Source organism: Musca domestica, unplaced genomic scaffold (genome assembly GCF_030504385.1).
Source record: "Musca domestica strain aabys unplaced genomic scaffold, Musca_domestica.polishedcontigs.V.1.1 24, whole genome shotgun sequence".
NCBI lineage: Eukaryota > Metazoa > Arthropoda > Insecta > Diptera > Muscidae > Musca > Musca domestica.
Window position 1 is genome coordinate 1,366,535 of NW_026712272.1, and position 21,685 is coordinate 1,388,219.

Genomic DNA, 21,685 nt, shown 5'->3' on the forward strand with positions numbered 1-21,685 from the left:
TTTGGTTTCAAAATTTCATTCCACAGACTTTCCCAATCAATTACATATTGCCTAAGCGGTCTAAATCGCCTAACATTGCTAACTATGTTGTAACGATACATGGTAGAAGAATACAGGTAGTCGCATCGTCACAGCTGCTGGGACAATGAACTTTCAAACCGATTTTGGAATTTAAAATTTTGAATTAAAAATTAATCAAATTTGTAAATGTTGTTGAAAAATGCATATTATAACAAACTCCGATTTGCGTCATATAAGAGAACATTTAAAAATCTACTTATTTCTGCCAAATCATTTTAAAATTTTTGACATATCAATGTTCTCAAGCGTTGATGTGTCTACCTATATTCTTCTACCATGCATGTATTTCAAAATTGAAATGGCGTACATGTATCACACGATGTGTGCAACTTCTACATATGGAAAATTTGACACTGCAGTTGTAAAACCCTTATCGTCTGATAGCAGCTTAAATCAGTTGCATAATCGTATTTTGGTCGAGTCTACAACGTATATTCAATTGATTTCATTTATTTTAAATTTTATAATCAAATAACTTTGTCATAATCTAGTGCCAGAGTTCATAACATATATTCCAAAAAAGAAGCATTGCCATTTGTTTTATTGTCTTACTAATTTTTATTGGCATTGCCAGTTCAATATATTTTTATGTTTAATGAAGCCACTATTGAATCTAGTTGAATAACAAACCAAACCAAAAATAAAACTCTTGTGAGATGTCATTAATTTGGGCAATAAAAACCAAAAACAAAAAAAATTGTAACAAATATTAATGTACAAATAATTGTTAATTTAAATAATAAATATTAACTAATAATAATAATAATTAGAAATTTAAGGCAAATTACATTAGTAAATATACAAACGACTTAATAACATTAATGAATGAGAAGAAAAAAAATAACTAATAAATATTTTGTTCTGCATGTTTACAATATTATTATCTTTAAGAATATATTAAAAACAAAAAATAATAATACAATTTAAATATTTATAGTTTGTCCAAGAAAAGAAAATATATATGTATTGTATTTAAAGTTTCCCCCCAAAACAAAACCTTTGTCTCCCCACAAACACCATTAAAATCCTTGAGAAAAAAGATTAAATAAACCTGCCTTGTCCCACCATAGTATTGAAAGTTAAATCGGTAAAGAGTAGAAGGCCAGATGAGATGTTATGGATTCTCATAAATTAATACACCCTAAATATGGCAACTCTCTCTGTTGCCTCTGGTGGCCTGATACCATTAAATTTACATACTGATTTAAATTTTAAATTGACGACGATAGCATGAAATAGTAAAAATGCCCCACTTACATTTTAAGCATTTATTTTATAACAAAAAATAATCAAAAAATGAATCAATTTAATTGTATTAACAAAAAAGATGAATATTAACATTAAAACAAACTACAACAAATTTAAAACTATTATAATTTTTTGTGCATGCAATAAAATGAGAATTTAAAGCAAGAAAAAAATATTGTTTTCTTTATCAAAGTCAAGGAAATGGAAGGTAAATAATTAGAAAATCTATTACTGCTACACCAGCAATCAAAGAAGTAAGTATTCATTGATTTTAAAAATAGATCAGCAAATTTTTAAGAAAAATTTCCTTTGCGGCAGAAGATCAGATTCCGAACGGAAAACACTTCACCATTGCGAACAATTAATTTTGACTTTACAAAATCGGAAAAAAAACTAGTAGATTTTTGCAGCATTTGGAACAGAACTGATTGATAACTAATTATTCGTCTAAAATATTTTGTGTCATTCCTTATATTTGTCATATTATCAAACTACCTGCAAATGTATGAAATAAACTTGAAAACATAAACTCCGATATTCGGAAAGTAGCTGTAATATGCGGCACTGGGAAAATTATGAGCATTAATCTCCCCAATTTGCATCAGTGAACCCAATGAGACCTTTCCATATTTCAATATCACTTACAGTCTGTTCCACGATATCGAAATAACACGTTCGCATGCCTTTGACAGCACAAACAGCTGATTACCGTTTCACTAAAATCCATCAGAACGAAAGATTGTACGAACATCAAAGCGAACGAAAACATAAGCGTTTCAGTGTAATTTTGCGTTCCACTTTCTTTTTTCTTTCGAAAGCATGGAAACACAAATGTCAAAATCAGTCACTTGTGTGATTTCTGTCGTCTAACTGAAAATCGAAACAAAAAAAGTAAGTAAAAATAAAAAAGGCAATTACAATATGTCAATGACAAATATAATATTTATTACTTCAATTCCAGCATGAAAAAAATCATCTACTACCCATCTGCGGGCACTAGTTGATTATATGGGGGAGAATCCTGAGTAGTGTCAATAATTGGAAGCAGCAGACGCCTTCACATCATCCATAAAATATGGGGCAACAGAAATAATATTTTTTTAATTTATTTTTAAACAAAAAAACTTAACACAATTTCTGGAAATCTCGGAATGTTATTTTGTTTGTTTATTTACAATTTGTGTGCTTACAACTGTACTGTCAGTTCGGGCAGGACCAGCTTACATATGATTGTATTTTTTACAGCTTTTTCGCGTTTAAATCTGTCAATTTGGCGCTTTTTTGCTTAATTTCGCGAGTGACTAGCTCTCTTTCGCACAAATTTTCTTTCGATATCATGGAACAGGCTGTTAGTAATAGCTTCATGTTCGCAGTTGATTACAAATATTTTAATATTAAAATTCTCTTGCACTGAATCTGTGTTAATGTCCGATTAGCGTTCTATATTTAGTATTTGTTTTCAAAAATTTAGAATTTCCACCTCATTTTCCATAACTTATATCCAGCTTCGTAATTGCTGACTTGGGCTATTTAAGGTGAGAATACATAAAAAGCTTTTTTGACTGACTAAACTAATCAGCTGACTTTTTCATAAAAGAACAGAGGAGCCATGGTAGAAAAATACAGGTAGATGCATCAACGCTTGGGAGCATTGATATGTCAAAATTATTTTAGTTTCTTTTCAAATGTAAGTAGATTTTTATATGTTTTCTAATACAACGTCGTTCGGAGGTTATTATAATGCGTGTTTTTCAACGATTTTTACAAATTTAAATAACTTTTCATTCAACATTTTCAATTCCAAAATTGGTTTGACAGTTCATTGTCCCAACAGCTGCGTCGATGTGTCTACCTATATTCTTCTACCATGAGAGGAGCTCAGGGTTAAAAAGCATAAATTATGTTCCCAAATTGAACTATGTCAACCTAAACCCCCTTTGTTCTTTTACGCTGAAGCCAGCCAATTACTTAAGCCAGTCAAAAAGCGTTTTAGATATTCCCACCTTAAAGGTAAGCAGCTTGACATCATGCCTAGGCATATTGATATCAAATTATAAGGAAAAACGACGGCAGGTTTCGAGTGCGACTCTGACATCCTCACAACATATGTCATGTGAAGACTTCAAGGGCAGTAAAAAGTTTGAGAACAGTAAAAAGCATGAGAACTTTGACATGTCAACATTTTTAAAATGTTTCTTTTTTTTAATAAGTAGATTTTTATAAGTGTTCTTATACGACAACAATCGGAGCTTTTTATGATATGCATTTTTCAACAATTTTCACAAATTACTATAATTTTTCATTCAACATTTTCTATTTCAAAATTGGTTTGACAGTTCCTTGTCCCAGCAGTTGCGTCGATGCAACAACTATGTTCTTTTATCATGGTTTTTACTATTCGTTATAGCGCGTTTATGTACAAAATGTAGTCCGGATTAACTTATATTTTCAGGACTTACTTTTTACATTTTCTTTTAAATTTTATTGAATGAAAGCAAAAATGTCGGAAATAAAAATAAAATTTTAGATTGGTAACCTTTGGCCAGAATCATGGCCTTCAAACGTCCAATAAAACCGTTACACGCTGCCCGAATGTTGATCTGCGGTATTTTGGTCCATTCCCGGCGAAGCGCTTACTTGAGGTGATCGACACTTTGGTATTTTTAGTGCCAACCTTGCTTTCCAAAATACTCCAGACACAATCGTATCCGGAGATTTTGGTGGCCATTGTGCACTGTAAATGAAGTGAGGAACCTCATTTTGTAACCATTCTTGGGTGGCGCGTGCTGAGTGCGATGTTGCTGAGTCCTATTGGAATGTCCAAGGTGTGCGGCCAAAATGTTTGCGTGCCCAAGGCTTTAACACACCCTCCAGAATATTTTCGCGATAATATTTGGCATTTATTATGATGCCACGGTCGATTAATACGAGCGGAGAGCGACCATCGGCTGTTATGGCGGCCCACACCATCACCATGACCGGCGCTTGAGTTCTGGTGGCCAACGGAAGGTGCACATTTACAGCTGACTTCTTCTGCAAGTAAACACGATAATTTTTTTTTTGTTTACAAACTGCTGGGCAACGAATGTTTTCTCATCGGAGAAAACCAAATTCGGCAGTTCACCACTTTCGGCCATGCGAAGCAACTCTTTAGTTCTTTTGAGTCTATTTTCTTTCTGTAGCGGTGTAAGTTCTTGCACTTTTTGGAATTGCAATGACTTTACCCCGAGCTCATTTTTCAATATTTGCCGAATGGAATATTGCGATATGTTCAGCTCACGGGCCATTTTTCGGCCACTGCGACGCGGGTTTCGATCAAGTCGGTTCTTTACTTTTCGAACCATTGTCGTTTTCTTCCGTTCACTTCCTTGACGTCAGGCTACGCTACCAGTATCACGGTAACGAGCGATGGTACGAGACACAAAAGAATTATTCACATTTAAATGCTGGAGTGCTCTAACGCTAGCCACTTTTGGTTTTCCAGCCAAATATAAAGAAATCACACTATCACGTTTGAATTCCATTACGAATAACTTTTTTTCTGGAAAATGCTCACCAAAATGCTTTTTTTCGCTTGTAAACAAATAATGAGCTGTCACTGGAATAATTTTAACAGCTGTCGCTTTTTCAAAACAACAAATACATTCACAAACTTAGCAGAAGTCGGGCACACTTAGAAAAAAATGTAATCAGCTGGGAGCTCTATCTTACCTTTTTATTGTACCATGGGTTAACCTTCTCAAACCATTAAATTATTATATGAGTTAATCTGACATAAACGCATTATTTCAATAAACCGACGTAAAGCCTGGATTTCGCGTTGATCAACAAAAAACCACACAGAACGGAACTGACAACGTCAAGTGGTTCGTGTTTTATCGATGAAGTGCGACATGAAATTAATAGCCCGTTTAGACTAGACATTACAAATGAATCCGATTTGCAAATTCTACTTGTTTAGACTAGTTTAAGGTTATATTATAGACAGAATTGATGTTTAAATCCTATGTTGCTATCGGCAGGAAAGTCAACAAATGTACTGACCAATATGTACAAGGATCAGAAGAATATATGCATGGGAATTTTTTCCTACACATAATTTTCCCAATGTTCAAGTAGAATATCAACTCTAGCTGGTGAACAGCGTTTAAGAATGTGTTGTTGTTGTTATTGTAGCAGCTCATACATCTGTGTTCGTTTGGTTTCCATTTTCTGACTCAGTTCAATCACGTTCTGCTTCTAAGTCCAGTCTCAAAAAGGATGCAACCTGTATGGGTTGTGTCCATAACGAGACTGGAGTTAGGTGAGTAGGCTTGGCTGGGCAGCGTGTCATGTGGGCCTGTGCCACATGCTGGGCAGATGTTCTGCACGTCGCCGTTAATCCGGGCCCAGTAGGAATTTAGTCGGCTGCACCATCCGGATCGTAATTGAGCCAAAACTACTCGGGTTTGTCGGGGCAGCTCTCGTTCTTCAGCTGCGACGGGAGGAGGATGGTCTCCTAGCACAGTATTCACTCTATATCCTTCAATGGGTTCTGAGACCGAATTAGAGTGAATACTATTCAGTCCCGCTTGATAGGCCTGTTGATCTAGAGGCTCTCTCTTATACCTCTGTACCTCTCTCTCTCTAAATCATGAAGGTCTTTCCTAACGTGCCTGGGCGGAGGTTGCCTATCCACAAGATGGTGATTTGGATGCCTTTGTCTATAACACCCAAGCAGGTATTGCATTGACAGCATTTTGATATGCTGTCGCACCGGTAAGACCTTCGCCTCCTCATGTAGGTGATCGACAGGTGTCATGAGAAGGCACCATGTTGCGATTCTAAGGGCGGCATTCTGGCAGGACTGGACATTTTTCCACTGCGTAGCACTGACGTTGGCGGACCACACCGGAGCCGCATAGTACACACACACACACATGCACAGACCGGCCTATCGCGTTGTAAGAGGTCAACAAGGTTTCCTTATCAGCTCCCCAAGTACTGCCGGCCAGAGACTTGAGGACCTTGTTCCTACTTCTAATCTTGTCGCAGATAGCTGTGGTATGCGCGGACGACTTAAAGAGGCTATCGAATGTGACCCCTAATACCTTGGGGTAGTTGGTGGTCGGAATAATAGCACCATCGACCTGCACATTTAAGGATAGCCCCATCTCCGCAGTCCATGTGGTGAAAAGTGTGGCCGTCGACTTAGTGGCGGATATCTTCATATTCCTCGCAGTGAAAAAGGCGGTAAGATCAACAAGGTAAGCGTTTAACCGATAGCAAATGTCATCAATAATGGGTCCGGACGCCACGAGCGTACAATCATCTGCGTACGTTATAATCTCTATGCCGTCAGGAGGGCGCGGAATGTCAGAAAGGTAGAGGTTAAACAGTTCCGGAGATATCACCCCACCTTGGGGAACTCCCTGTTTAACTCTATGGATGCTCGACTTCTTGTTTCTGAATTCCACGTGGCGTCCACACATGTAGTTTACTAGCCAACGTCAAACTTGGCCGGAGGGTGGTGCGCTCAATGTCCTCGAACAGTGTGGCATGATTGACTGTATCGAAGGCTTTTGATAAATCAAGTGCCACCATAAATGTTCTATCGCACGGCCTGTTCTGGTTGAGACCTCTGCTGACATGTGTGGAAATGGCGTGTAAAGCTGTTGTTGTGCTATGCAATTTTCGGAATCCGTGTTGATGATCGGCTACTGGGAAACACTCTCGTATGCTGGGGAGGAGTAAAGCCTCAAGCGTCTTTGCTACTGGTGACAAAAGTGATATCGGCCTGTATGAATCACTTTTGCTGGCATCCTTGCCTGGCTTCAGTAGCGGTTGTTGTTTCCTGCGAAAAATGCACTGGCTTAAAATTGTTTAATTCCAAGCCAGAATAAATGTTTGATCCGTTGTTACTTCGTCTCTCGTTGATGGCCAACATTTCAATTTTTTGATGCAACATTACTAAGTAAATCAGAAAAATTAGAATAAAAACACTTTAGCTGTAACATGATTGTGGTACCGATGTTTTTGTTGCCAACACATAACATAAAACAAAACGGAAAGTTTTATTCTGTATTGGTTTCCGTTGACCCGTAGAATTCCACTTCATTTTACAACAGTTAAACTCCCGGCTGCTATATTTGTTTGTTATTTTGTGTTTACGTAAAATCATGGTAGAATAATATAGGTAGGCGCATCGACACAGCTGCTGGAACAATGAACTGTCAAACCAATTTTGGAATTGAAAATGTTGAATGAAAAATTATTTAAATTTGTAAAAATTGTTGAAAAACGCGAATTATAATAGCCTCCGAATGGCGTAGTATAAAAAACTTATTAAAATCTACTTATATTTGAAAAAAACATTTAAATTTTTTTGACATATCAATACTCTCAAGCGTTGATGCATCTACCTGTATTCTTTTGCCATGCGTAAAATATAAAACCCATTTTAAAAAATTCCAAGACAGAATCAACGTTTGATCCATTGTTACATCCCGCGTCGATGCCCGGAATTCACATTTTTTGTATTATTTACTTATATTTCCAACACAAAAAAAAAATATTAAAATATCAAAGTTTAATATGTTCAACTTTGAAATTTCGTACTCCCGTCGTATTTGGGTAACTGTCATATAAATTGTGTGGTGAAAAACGTCGACTGAGTACGTCGAACTTTAGGTAACGCTGTTAAACTTGAAAAGTAGGTCTGTAAATTTTGATGTGAATTTAAAGTTTTATTTGGGAGTTTAAAACCTTTGCGAACAAGTCGATCCATTAGATAAAAGTATAGAATTAAGTGATGAGCCATTTTCGACGACCGTACTTAGAGGTAGAACTCGATCAGCTCCCAATCGATCACCCCGGTCTCCATTAGGGTAGATCACACGATGGGCCTGATTGTTTTGGGAGAGTGCAAGTTTGCTTTAGCATCGACATACTCCCCCGCTTGCTTGGGTGCAACGTGGGCTGCGGACCCTAGAATGCACGTATGCTCGACAATCTCTATTAACAATTTTTGGGTAACTGCTCCCTCAGCGACTTGCTGCTTAGGCTCAACCATCGGCCCTACCACTTGAGGTGTGCGAAGTTGCTCCCTTCTTATTTGAAGGGTTTGTTGTCGTACTCGACGATTATTACCGCCTTGTTATTGCATTGCAAAATCGCTCTAAATGACCACAAAACAAACATTTCGTCAAATATCGCACATTCCGTGTCCTTCTGAGCCATCTTCTTGAATATATTATGAAAGGCGAGATAATGTTGCTTAAAGCAAACAGGGCAGGAAAAAAACAAAGGCACAACCCGAATTTGATCATACGATGTATGGTCCGTTAATAACGAGACACATCTTTCCAAAATATATCATTCACAAATTTATCTAATATTTGAACTCTGTTTGAAGTACGCATGACTTGGAGAATGACCCTGTTATTCTACCTTCGCACATCGTTACGTCTACGACACTTAATGGTTATCGTCACCGACATAGGTCGTACCTCTTCATTCCAGTCGTAACTATTCATTTCCAGTCATTAGATGGTAGTGTGTCATCTTTGACGAGTACAAATATCACTGTCGCACCGATGTTGTTTTAGTCAATACATACCATAAAACAAAGCGGAAAGCTATGTATATTCTTCCTTGGACTTTCAGCTCTCATTTGTTTCATCTCCGCAGTCCATGTACGTCCTCATTATTAGGTCTCGACTCCAGATTCAAGCTGTTTCCTCGATTAATATGTGTGCATCCACGCGGCGTGCAATCCTGTTCTGAAAGCTACGTTGCTGATATAATACAAGTTGGTGATCGGCAACTGTATTATCACCAAATGTGTCTGTCTTCATATATGTATCTGATCATACAGGAAAGTAAAGTAAGTAAAATATTTATTGAGTCTTCTTTTTTTTCGGTTACAATATGTTGTACTTATCGATAACAACGGAGATAATTAAAAAACGCAAAATTATAATCGTTTTGTTTTGCTGCACATTGACGTTCGTTATTGCTACATGCAAAGTGAATAAACAGAAATTTACAAAATGTAAACAAATGGGAAGAGATTTTTAGACTTGCTCGCGGTCTATATTTTAGCGTGCAGAGTAAATATCTGCATAACTACTTAAACACTAGTTAACACTTATATACTAAAATAAATAAATATGTTTGAACAGTGTGACAATTTTAGGTAGGTTTATATGAATTGAGATCATATATAATGTAATGTCGAGATTTTACATGAAAAAAAAAATTGCGAAAGCAATTATTGTGATAATCGACAATTACATACAAAGTGTAAAGAGAACATTAATTGTGTAACATATTAATTGTAAAATTATAACGTTAAGAAACATGAGGTGTGAAATGATCTATTTATGTGTAATTTTTCAGGTACTACGTGACTTAAGTCTAAAATATATATAAGAATATCACAGAATCGTTTTTTTTTTTCATTCATTTATCCCCTATGTGTTTCGGGACTCGTCTTGGTAAAAAAATCAGGTAGAAAGTACTGGCCAGAACTGTTGTCAAGATTTTCATTTAGAACTCCTACTGGTGAAAGGTAAGTTGAGCCGGACCATAAAATATTTTGTTCAGCAGCATATATTTCATTTAAAAGTTCATTATTATGTACGGCTAGGTTTTCCAAAAATCTCCTTTGGAGGTTGAGAGCATACGTGCAGAATGGCAGAATGTTTGCGCAGGTGTAAATGTGCTGATTTGAGAAGCGCTTGGAGGGATTCTGGAAGTTTTTTCCAACGCATTTTCTAAAGATTTTTCGTTCAAACATTTCAATTTCATTTGCCACTGTCGGGGAAATCGAAAACCACATTGGGAAACCATAATACATAATTGGGCGAATGGCGACTTTATATAGGAGCAACTTAGTACTCTGTGGCAGATAAGTATTGCACATGATGTATGATAAACGACCAGCTGTCATTTTGGTTTTTTTCAGGGCGGCTCTGGCGTGATCATTAAATTTAAAAAGGTTATTTATGTTTATTCCCAAATATTTTAAGGTATTCCTAAAAGGGATTTCTGTTCCATCAAGCGAGAGATTCAATAGTTTGGATTCAGGCACTACTGTTCTATGGCATTTTCCTGAAGCGTTTCTAATGCAAATTGCCTCCGACTTCGCAGCATTTATGGAAATTCCCCATGTCGTGTAATATGCTTTTATAATTTGAAGATGGTACGCTGCATTGTTGAAAGCAGTAATTGGTGAGTTGTTATGACTATATATCAGGCAATCATCCGCGTATAAAATAGATTTAGAATTTTCGGAAACATGAGGAAAATCATTAAGGAACAAGTTGAACAGTTGGGGTGACAGAACGCTGCCCTGGGGGACACCACTTTCTATTGCGCCAAAATTGGACATATAATCATTGATAATAACAGTAAATTTTCTGTTGTTTAAAAAGCTTGAAAACATCTTGACCAGAAACGGATCCACGTTCAGTTTAATTAATTTATAAATAATTCCTTTGTGGTATACAGAATCAAATGCCTTCTGGATATCTAGAGAGATTGCCACTGTACATATTTTCTCTCTTAGGTGACTCGTTATATCATTGTGATATTTAAGTAAGGCGTGATTTGTAGAGTGTGCTGGTTTAAATCCAAACTGAAATGGGGAAATAGGGTTAATAATAAATTCGTTTTCTAACTTTTGTAGTCAATCAAATTGGGACTAATAAGAAAATGATCAAGGAATGAGGATCCGTTTGGGTATGAAGGCGTTGAGCAACAAATTCTACTAATATCAGTGGAATTATCAAGCAACCAACTATAAAGAGCTTTACCATTAGTATTGTCAATGAGATCTCCCCATGATACATTTTTGGAGTTGAGGTCTCCGCCAAGAATGAACCCGTCATATTGTGATGTTGCCGATAGACAGTTATTTAGTCCGTTTATAAGTTGCAGAGAATTGTAGTTACATGGGATATAGAGCGATCCCAACAGATATTTACGTATGATATTACCTCTTGTTTCGATTTCTACAAAAACAGTATTGAAATTAATATTTTCAATATCAACTCGTCTGTAATTGAGGTTATTTTTTAGTAATATGGCTACTCCTATGTGTGAGTAGTCATAAATAAAGTTGTAACCGCTTATTTTTATTCTTTTATTTCTGCGAAGATGGCACTCTTGTATAAACGCAACGTCAATATTGTGATTTATGAGATATTTTTGCAACTCAATTTGTCGGCTACGATCTAGTAATGAACGTACGTTAAAGGTTAGGAAATTAAGAGTTCTATGGCCCATATTTTTCCTTAATTTTTTTAAGAGGCTCATAAACTTAGTTTTTGCCTCACTTTTTGACATTTTGTTGTATTCAGCTAGGAAAATTTCAATTTCTTGTTCCAAGCTGAGCTCTTCTGGCTGCAAAAATAGACTGGATAGTTTCAAAAACTCGTCAATGATGGATGATTTTGTACTGTGGCAAGGCGTAGGTCGTAAAAAACTTGCAAAAGTTTTGTTTGGTGAAACTAAGCTGGTTGATAGGGCAATTTTGACATTTTGTTTGGCAGTTTCCGTCGTTTTTATTGCTGTTTCAATACGTTGTCTTCGAGTTGCAACGTAGTTTTTGTAAGCGGGACAACCCTTCCAATTTGCAGTATGACCAGTTGCTTTGCAATTTACACAATATGGGTCAGAAGTATCGGATTTTAGTCTCTGACACTCACCTGGCAAGTGAATTTTGTCACATTTTACACATTTGCGGACTGAGGCACAGTTCTTTGATAAATGCCCCCAGGCTTGGCATCGACGGCATTGTATATCCTGATTCTTTCTTTTTGGCTTCTCCCAAAAAACAGGTTGTTTCTGTATATATTTAATGTGAGAAATATCGTTTAAAGATTTGCCTGGTTCTAATGTGATCAAGAGAAGACCAGTATCAATATTTTCTTTTATAGACCTAGGTGTTGTAAATTTGGTAACCTTCGAAACAACATTGGGAATTATTTCATCGAACAGGGTTTTAATGTTATCTACATCAATGTCATGATACAGACCTCTTAGTACAAATGAGACTTTTTTCAATTCCTTCGGGGTGAATGTATACGCCTGTACTGGGTTTTCGCGCAATTTCTCCATCATTGCTATATGAGCTTCGGGATCTGAAAGATACAGTTTGCATTTATTCATACCCGTATTTTTAAGCTTGTATTCTATTTTTGTTTCCATGTTTTCTAGCTGTTCAACTAATCGTTTTACATTAATATTGTATAAAAAAAATTGGCGGACAAAACGTTTTTCTGGATTTCTGCTTGTCAGACACTGTTTTTGGCTCATCAATGTTGCGATTGGGAGGACGTTGCTGCTGAGTGCTTTCAATTTCTAGATCTGCAAACATTGCAAATCTATTTTGATTGTTAGGATCATAGTTTAGTCCTGTGATATCAATCTCCGCCGGAAGGGATCCATCTTCTAGCCGTAAACGCTTATTGTTGTTGTTGTTGGAATTAATTTTTACAGGTGGTGTAAGGTTCTGTTGCAGTGGATTTTCAATGTCCATTGCTGATGTAGTATGTGGTGCAGGTATCATCAGATTCGGTAGCATCTGATAGAATACCTGCTAAAATTAGTAGACACTTGCTGATAATATTAATATTTGGGTAAAAAAAAAGAGCGCTAATAAAATTGCGACTCCTGATCATACAGGAATTTTGTGGCAGATCACGTGTACGCTGTACCATGCTGCCAAGTTCACGTTCTATGTGGAATGTTTTTCGTGCATTCCGATAAACTTAAGTTGTGTTCCAGTACTTTTTTAGTAGTAAAACTAGCAGAAGAGAGAACAGTTCGAAATGTCATTCTCAATTAGGTGTGCTCAAAAAATAAGGGAACGGAAAATTAGCAGAAATGCGATAAAATGTCAAAATTCAAAATTCCAAGAGTAAACAGTCCAAATCGGACTGGTGAAACCTTACTGAAACGGACGCCAAAATTAAAAAAAAATAGTATTGAAGACGATACGTTAAAATTAATAATCTATAATAATATTTAATAATCTGATCCATCATTCAGCCAGTCCTCTTCACTACTGGAATCATCCAAAAGTGCTCCACATTTTCTCTTATTGTTTTTTTGCACTACAAATATTAGTTTTTCCTTGAGTTTTTAAGTTGATCATTTCTTTATTTTTGTTATGACGCGGGAACATTGAAATGTATCAATAAATTTTTTTCTCGAGAGAGCTGCAAGTTTTGCTAGTTTTTGCAGTACGGGAACGCGTTGTAGCAGAATTAGTACTAATTTGTAGGTTCTGGAACACAACTTTACTGAACGTACTATTCGCAACATATGGTCTGTTCCAGAACTGCAAGTACGTAAAAGATTTTACTACGATAACCGATTTTCCATATATGATATCGAAGAAAAATGCAAAACTAGTAGATTCATGCATGTACAGGAACATAGCAATAATCAGCCATTCATTATTAGTTAATATTCAATCGAATAGACCACACTCAACACGCGGCGAAGAAAATATAGGGACCATAGCTGGGAGTTTACACAAAGATGACGGAGCGTAGATTGCACGCAGATCTCAGCAACTCGGACCGACGAAACTCATTCTTTCCGTTAACGTATTTTATTTCGAACTCTTAAATAAAGTATACAAAGTACAGATGTTGCAAGAACTGAAGCCGTCCGATTTTTTCCCGACCGACATCGCATTCATTATTTTCTAAGAAGATCCCACGATTTGGAGACTCAATTAGGTCAATTCCTCGGTAATATTATGTAAAGAAATTTAAGAACTGTCACTCCGTCCGGTTTGGGTTGGTGTGGTTTGTGTGCCGGTAAAATCATTGGTCCATACTTCTTCAAACATGATGCCGGTGAGAACGTCGCAATTTTGCTAACACCAGCTTTTATTATTTGATGCCCGAAATTTAAGCGTTCAGCAAGACGGCTCCACATCAAAGATTTATTGAGAGAAAACTTCGCAGCGACTATAATTTCACATTTTGGGCCAGCCGATTGTCCACCAAGATCATGTAATATCAGAACATTCGATTTTTTACTAAAGAGAAATATGTAAATCTTAAGCGGAAACACGCTTCGATTTTGGTCTTGGAGCAGTTCCCAGTCGAAATTTTCGGATAAGTTATCAAAGATTGGAACCAACAGATGCACCTCTTAGGTGCAGCCACAAACAGAGACACCTTGAAACATTCACCACTATGCGACGCGTTTCACTGTTGGTTAAGCGGCTTATGAGGCATATTTGGTGTGGATTGTTACAAAAACATGAAGTGCTCTGAAAAAGATTTGCTAGTACAAATTTGATTGTTCTGATGTCTAATTCGCAAACTACTTTCCATTCAATCAAAGTGAAAACGACAAAAGACTTAATTTTTTAATTTAAAAAAAAAATGCCATTCGTCTGGCGTAAAAAGTTATGGTCGCCGTTGCCGAGTTGGCAAATGAAACTAACTATAAGTTCCAAGTATTTAGTTATATAAAATACTTTGGGAAGCGGTTCAAATTTTGGAGAAATATCAGCTCGCACTTGCCGTACTTGGCGGTCCATTGCACTTTCCTTTTAAAAGAATAGAATAATGAAAAACGTAGCACTACTCGCCCCAGTAGTTACCTAGGTTCGTAAGATCCAAGGTAGAATCAAGAAGGAAAAATCATGCTATAATATGTTATCACTTTTTTTTCAAAAGTATTCATTTGACATCTCACTGATAAAATGTTTATTTATAAATCCATTGTCTATACACAAATCAGAGATGGAACCCAGATTGATGACATCCATTTCGACGCTTTCTTGTTGTTGTTTGACAACCAGAAACGCATTGTCGCGACCAAACGTTCATTCTGCCTTGGCTTTTTATCCATACACTTTTTTCGTCGATTTACTCTCAAATTCAGTGTATTTTATTTGACGTGTACGGAATTGACAGTTGAAATGACTTTCAAGAGAACCAACTGGAATGACTTCAAAATTCATTGATGATACGTTGAGTTGGAGAAGGCAAGAAAATATAAAAACAATTCGAATAGCGAAGGTAAAGTAATGGTAAAATTTAGAAGATAAAGTCATTTCAAATAAACATTCCTTTCTCTGCATTTTTCCTGTCAAATTTCACTGAATATAAAAAATGTTTCCCATCTCTAATTTGTGTGTATACAATGTATTTGTAAACATAAAATTTAACAATGAGATGTTGTCAAATGAATAATTTTGAAAAAAGTTGTAATGATATGATTGCATGACTTTACCTTCTTAATTCTACCATGGATCAAGCGTTGCATACGTGAATATACATCAGATAAACAATCAAGGTTAACCCACGAGCGAGTTAATTTTTCAATAATATAAACGCGCTATTGTCATTAAAATGTACGGGAACAGGGTATAAGAGGTTTTGAAGCTCACATAATAAGGTGCGTGTCGCACATGGTAGAAGAATATAGGTAGACGCGTCGACACAGCTGCAGGGACAATGAACTGTCAAACCAATTTTGGAATTGAAAATGTTGAATGAGAAATTATTTAAATTTGTAAAAACTTTTGAAAAACGCGAATTATAGTAGCCTCCGAATGACGTAGTATAAGAAAACATATAAAAATCTACTTATATTTGAAAAAACATTTAAATTTTTTTGACATATCAATGCTCCCAAGCGTTGATGCATCTACCTGTATTCTTCTGCCATGGTGTCGCAGGTAATAATTTAAATGTAAGTTAGTCTTTATTTTATGCCAAAGCAGAATCAATGTGCCACGCGTTTTTTTCATATCACGGGTTATCCATAAAATAGAAATCCAATATTAATATAGAAAAAAATCAATATTACAATGATAGAAAATATAAGGTAAAGTCGTGCAATCATATGTTTACCATTTTTTTTTTTCAAAACTATTCATTTGACAACATCTCATTGTCAAAATTTACACTTGTGACTCTATTATGCATACTCATATCATAGATGGGAACCTGTTTTTATGCAGTGAAATTTAAGAAAGTTAATTACAGAAAATGCAGAGATGGATATGCTTATTTGAAATTACTTTAACTTTTTAATTTAGCCATGGCTCTCCCCATGTGTGTTGTTTTTATAAAGCGTGAGAACGCGTGGCGCCTTAATTATGCTATGGCCTATGGTCAAATACAACAATTTTGTCAGCTACAAGTTGCAACAGCGAAGAAGTCAACATTTAAGCATTTATCTGTTTTGACCTTAAGGTCCTAGTGTATGGTTCGATGTAAAGGGCATAGTTAAACGGACGCAACTTTAACAAACAACAACCATGGACCATGGACCCATGTATGGGGTTGTTAATGTATCGATGACGCGTAATAAGGAAAGACGTTCAGAGCCTCCCTTTTGATTTACCCTAAAAAAACATATATACAACACACATTTTTATTTTTTAAATTTTGGTAATTTTATACATATTAATTATGATAAAATTATAAGTAAAGAAATTATTAAGCCAGCACTAAAATTTTCATATAGCAAAAGCGAGAGCAACATTACCACGCATGAAAACGAATGATAAAACATAAAAACAATCAAAACAAATACCCGCAATAGCATATAGACGAGCATGACAAATCACGAAAATAATGTAAGCAAATATTTGCACTTGTACTATTTTCACATCAGAACAACACGTGACTCGAAGAATGATAATAGATTCTTCGAAGGTTTTCTTTCAATTATTGTTTTGCCTGTAATTGCGCTGCAAATGCTCCATACGTCTCAACTCAAGTCTCCATTCAGGAAAAAAACGAGAGAAATATTACCACACATGAAAATAGCTGAATGATGTAGTCAAAACAAAAACCGATAACAACAAATAGACGAGCAAAACAAACACAAAAGAACATGTAAACAAATGTATGCACTTGAAATGTTCTCTTGAAAACAACAGGTGTATCGGACGGGGATAATAAGATTATGGGGATATTTTATTAAGGGTATGTATTTTTATAAAATATAATTTTGTTATTTTCTATTATATTTTAGATGTGTTTTCATGCATCAACTTTCGTAACAAAATCATTTTTTTTTGTTTTGTATTAGGGGTCATCACACAACGCAATAGCCTTTGTTAGAGCATTCAAAACGAAGTGTGGCAACTCTGATGCACAAAACATACATAATTATTCAAAGCGTTTTCCCAAATGAAGTCAAGCTGAGTAACAAGGAGTGCTCATCAATATAATATCAAAGAAAAAAAAAATAGCAACATTTGCTTGAAAATGGACGTGGAAAGTGAGGGGATTGATGCTATCGAGGCATGCCGAACGTGTGGCGTTTATTATATGACCACAACCAACTATTTGCAGCCACTTTTTCAATCGGCTTTAGACTATCCTGAAATGATGCAAATACGCTTCGAACTTGCCCAATGGAAAATAGAGGTGAGTACCGTTGTCTTGTACCATGTACTTCTGAATTTTAAGTAAAACTGCAATCTTTACAGATAAGTGAACATGATGGTTTGCCGCAATATATGTGCAATACATGTATACATGAATTCCTTAAAATATTTAAATTCCGCACAGCCTGTACTGAGACCCAAGAACAATTGCGTATATTCTACAATATGCGTGAGAAAAATCTGGCAGATATTAAAATAAAGACTGAAGTTATGGATCCGGCTGACGAAGCGCCTGAATATAACTTCATCTATGTGGATGATATTAGTGATGGTGAATATGACGATAATGTGACACCATTTAAAGTTCCCCATGTACCAATTAAAGAGGAGTTGATCGAAGAAGCCAATGTTCCATGTGAAAACATTAAACAACTTCATTCCGAGAAAGAGACACCAGATGAAGGTGGCGAAACAGCTCCCTTGGTGTATCCACAAACCTATGAGCCAGAATCAGCATTGGTAGCTCAAGAGCCTGCTATTCCATCCGTCGAATGTGAACTATGCCAACATTTGTCCCCCAATCAGGATGAACACAAACAACACTTACAACGTGTACATGAAATTCGCGACATCGAATGCCATATTTGTGGTAAAGTCTTTAAAAACTCAACAACATCCCGCTTTAAATTTCACCTTAAATGGCACAATCTTAACAAACATGTCAAATGTACTCAATGTGGATTTGTTTGCAATTCTCGTGCTGCCCTCAAGGAACACAGGAGAGCCCAGCATAGCAAAATCAATTGTAAAGTTTGTGGAAAAGGTGAGAATGCATGACTATACTGTGTCCAACATGTGTTAATACTTAAATAAATTTTCCATTTACTTCTGCAGCTATATTGGCAAAGAAAATGAAAAGCCATTTACGCCAACATGAAATCCTGCACAAATTTTCCTGTGAATATTGCAAAGAATGTAAGTATTCATGCTCCATTTTAAAGCAAATAAATAATCATTCATTTTTAATTCCAGCCTTCCAAACAAATGAAGAAAAAGAAACTCATATATGGCAAGTACATGCCCAGGAAGATGATAATGCACAAGATCCGGAAACCTATGATCCCAACGATGTCGAGTATGATGATGATGATGAAATTATTCATGTCGAATTATTATGTGCTCATTGTGATGAAAAGTTTGACGAACAAAGTGACTTAATAGACCATGTAAAGCAACAACATAGATATCAACAACAAACAATGCCTGTTATTAAACAAGAAAAAGCTGAAGAAGAAGAAAATAATGTTACAACTTTTGAAGACTATGGAGATGAGAATAGTGGAAACCAGCTAAATGACAACTCGCAATATGATCAGAGTAATGAAGATGTGGACGACAATGGCGGGGTAGAACATGAACTGGAGGAACCGACACATGCAGAATTGTCCAAATACAGCGATGCCCCGCAAGATGAAGACTGCGAAAGCTACAACAATGAAGATTATAGTCAATCTGAGTCGATGACAAGAAATGAATCACAAGATAGTTTGGAGAACAGTTCATCATTTAATGAATCAGGGATGGAGGCAAATGATTCGGCTTTCGACCAGCAAAGTAATAACAACAATAATGATGAACATCTACCATTTGCTTGTGCAAAATGTCCAAATAAATTTGCCACAATAGAACAATTGCTAGCACATTGTAAACAACATCAAAACGAGGAGCAAGACAAATCGCCCACGGCGACAAAATTTAGCTGCGATATATGCCATAAAGAATATCAGCTCAAATTCAGGCTCAATCTTCACATGCGAAAACATGCAAAAGCCGCCTCGTAGTAATTTTTTATTCAATCATCATTACACTATATGGTCATAAAGTGTATATATGTATAAGTTATATAACATTAAGGATATATATATAGATTAATTTGCAGTTTCAATTTAAGAATATTTACTTATCATTTGTCTTCTTAAGCTTAACTGCATGTATTAGAAAATGAAAAGTATTTTCCATATGTTTGAAACGATATTTCGAAATAAAACAAAGGTTATTCTAGAAGCTCGAAAGCTGTACTTTCTTTGTGTTGTGAAAAAATAAGCCCACATAAAAAAAAAATTGATTTTCAAGTGCTCAGTCAAGGGACATGTTTGTCACCTGAATTCACATTCATTTCAGCTGAAGGAAACTGAAACCAAATGCAAGGATTTTTACGAACGATAAGCGAGTTTACTTTACAAATGTTCATACAGGGACTCTCTTTAATAGCACATGTCCTCCATGCCATAGTTTCATGGGAGTTATTTTTAAATTAACTTCTGGGGAGAATATCCCAGACAAAAAAAAGAAGAGAACTGATGAGGATTGGTGGCTCCTTCCGAAACCTAGGTATTCCCTGCCTTACCCCCTGGTAAACATTGCCATCGTTCTCCACTAATAAACAAACGTTGTTTTTATAAAAACAAAAATAATGTGATAACCATGGACATTTTGCAACAACAAAATTTTTCCAAAACAATGTTTTTTCTTTTCAAAATAATTAGACCCTTAACTATATTTAATTTTAAATTAGAATTAGATTATGAAAGAGAGTTTACACTATTTTGGCAATTTCCCCATCATGCGCAGCTGTTGCATTTGTTGGGCCTGTAACATTTTTTGATTTTGCAAATGTTGTTGCGCTCCACCCTGCGTCATTTGACCCATTTGGCCAGGCATTGTACCACCAGGCATATTGGGCATCATACGTTGCTGTTGTTGTTGTGGTCCACCCATACCCATTACGGCTGCTGCCGCCGCCGCTGTTGATGCCCCCGTTGGTCCAGCTAGTCCCCCCGCACTGGAATCTAAGCCACCAGCACCTGGACCTACTGGACGATTTAATGCGGCAGGATTTTGTTGGATATCTGACAAGCAACTCTTCCATTCTTCCAATCGACTATAGTGTTTATTCAGCAAAGCTTCCTTGCGTTGTATTTCAATGCGTAGATATTGATTCTCATCTTTGATCAACTGATCCGGCTTTAATGTCGACACCAAGAAACGTTTTTGCAAAAAGAATGCTTCCATTTGCCTGGCAACATCGATGAAACGATTCGTAGTTTTTTGCACTTCCAATTCAACTTCTTCCTCGTTTGTGCCAGTGTTGGCCTCCAACTTGGTTAGTGAAAGGAGGCAATTTTGAAAAGCCTCTTCAAATTCATCCATTAAATTGCCATTTACATTTGATGATGAAGCCATTTTAGATATTTTTAAAATAATTTTAATAATTCTACTCTAGGGATAGGTAAGTCGACTTCCGAATAATCGACTATGGACTTAGGTGAAAACTGAGTAATCGACTATCGATTGTTCGACTTATGCTATGTTCTCATTGCAATTTCAATCACGCTCTCAGAATTAGACAAAGGAATTACTCATTTTAAAACTCGTTCAAAACACAATTTAGAAGTGAGTGTGGTGAAAATAAAGAATAACGCGAAGAAGCATGGGTGATAGGCGTCACAACAATGTTTTACATTTTGGGATTTCTTCTAAGGGTTTTCTAGTCTCTCTTTGGTGCTCATGAGTAAAATTGTTTTGTAGGCTTGAATTTTTTCTTATTTTTTAACAAGCGTACTTTTTATTTAACTAAAGTACTGTTTTACAACTGAATAGTTATTAAATATTCTTGGTGGACTTGTTAAAAATTGATCTGTTCCCATGGTAAAATTAAGAACGTAAAGTCATTTCAAATAAGCATTCCCATTTTTGCATTTTCTGTAATTTTGCTTTTCAAATTTTACTGCATGGAAAGCAGGTTCCCATCTCTGATTTGTGTATGTACAATGAATTTATGAATGTAATGAGATGTTATCAATTAAATAACTTTAAAAAAATTGCATGACTTTACCTACTTCATTCTACCATGTCTGTTCCTTTTCTGATCCCTGAACTATGGACAACATACGTAAAATTTATTGTGAATTTCAATATGAGAATTGAAGACGGCTT

General features: G+C 35.9%; 2 protein-coding genes and 1 long non-coding RNA gene across 4 annotated transcripts; 2 read left to right on the forward strand and 1 right to left on the reverse strand.

The window, feature by feature from the left end:
* Positions 1-9,201: 9,201 nt before the first annotated feature.
* On the forward strand, positions 9,202-10,579 carry LOC131802762 (uncharacterized). Of its 2 annotated transcripts, XR_009342374.1 has the most exons (4): positions 9,202-9,505; positions 9,709-9,880; positions 9,959-10,223; positions 10,277-10,579. It is a non-coding gene; the product is annotated as an uncharacterized LOC131802762 (long non-coding RNA). The 2 variants fall into 2 exon arrangements; XR_009342373.1 differs by having other exon boundaries at positions 9,959-10,576.
* Positions 10,580-17,171: 6,592 nt separating this feature from the next.
* On the forward strand, positions 17,172-19,753 carry LOC101889763 (zinc finger and BTB domain-containing protein 41). The gene is made up of 5 exons (XM_005185889.4): positions 17,172-17,282; positions 17,389-17,729; positions 17,792-18,512; positions 18,584-18,664; positions 18,722-19,753. Exons 2-5 carry the CDS (start codon positions 17,568-17,570, stop codon positions 19,528-19,530), a joined length of 1,773 nt encoding a protein of 590 aa, XP_005185946.1. The 5' UTR covers positions 17,172-17,282; positions 17,389-17,567; the 3' UTR covers positions 19,531-19,753.
* Positions 19,754-20,163: 410 nt separating this feature from the next.
* On the reverse strand, positions 20,164-21,003 carry LOC101889934 (mediator of RNA polymerase II transcription subunit 28). The gene has a single exon (XM_005185890.4). The coding sequence runs from the start codon at positions 20,930-20,932 to the stop codon at positions 20,291-20,293; it is 642 nt and encodes a 213-aa protein (XP_005185947.1). The 5' UTR covers positions 20,933-21,003; the 3' UTR covers positions 20,164-20,290.
* Between the last annotated feature and the right edge of the window lie 682 nt (positions 21,004-21,685).

What these genes read in the sequence shown, in the direction of transcription:
- LOC101889763 (XM_005185889.4), top strand. Translation starts at nt 17,568, where the DNA reads ATGGACGTGGAAAGTGAGGGGATTGATGCTATCGAGGCATGCCGAACG. An exon ending in TTGCCCAATGGAAAATAGAG is followed by an intron (nt 17,730 to 17,791) that starts GTGAGTACCGTT and finishes CAATCTTTACAG; the next exon opens with ATAAGTGAACATGATGGTTT. An exon ending in TTGTAAAGTTTGTGGAAAAG is followed by an intron (nt 18,513 to 18,583) that starts GTGAGAATGCAT and finishes TTACTTCTGCAG; the next exon opens with CTATATTGGCAAAGAAAATG.
- LOC101889934 (XM_005185890.4), bottom strand. Translation starts at nt 20,932, where the DNA reads ATGGCTTCATCATCAAATGTAAATGGCAATTTAATGGATGAATTTGAA.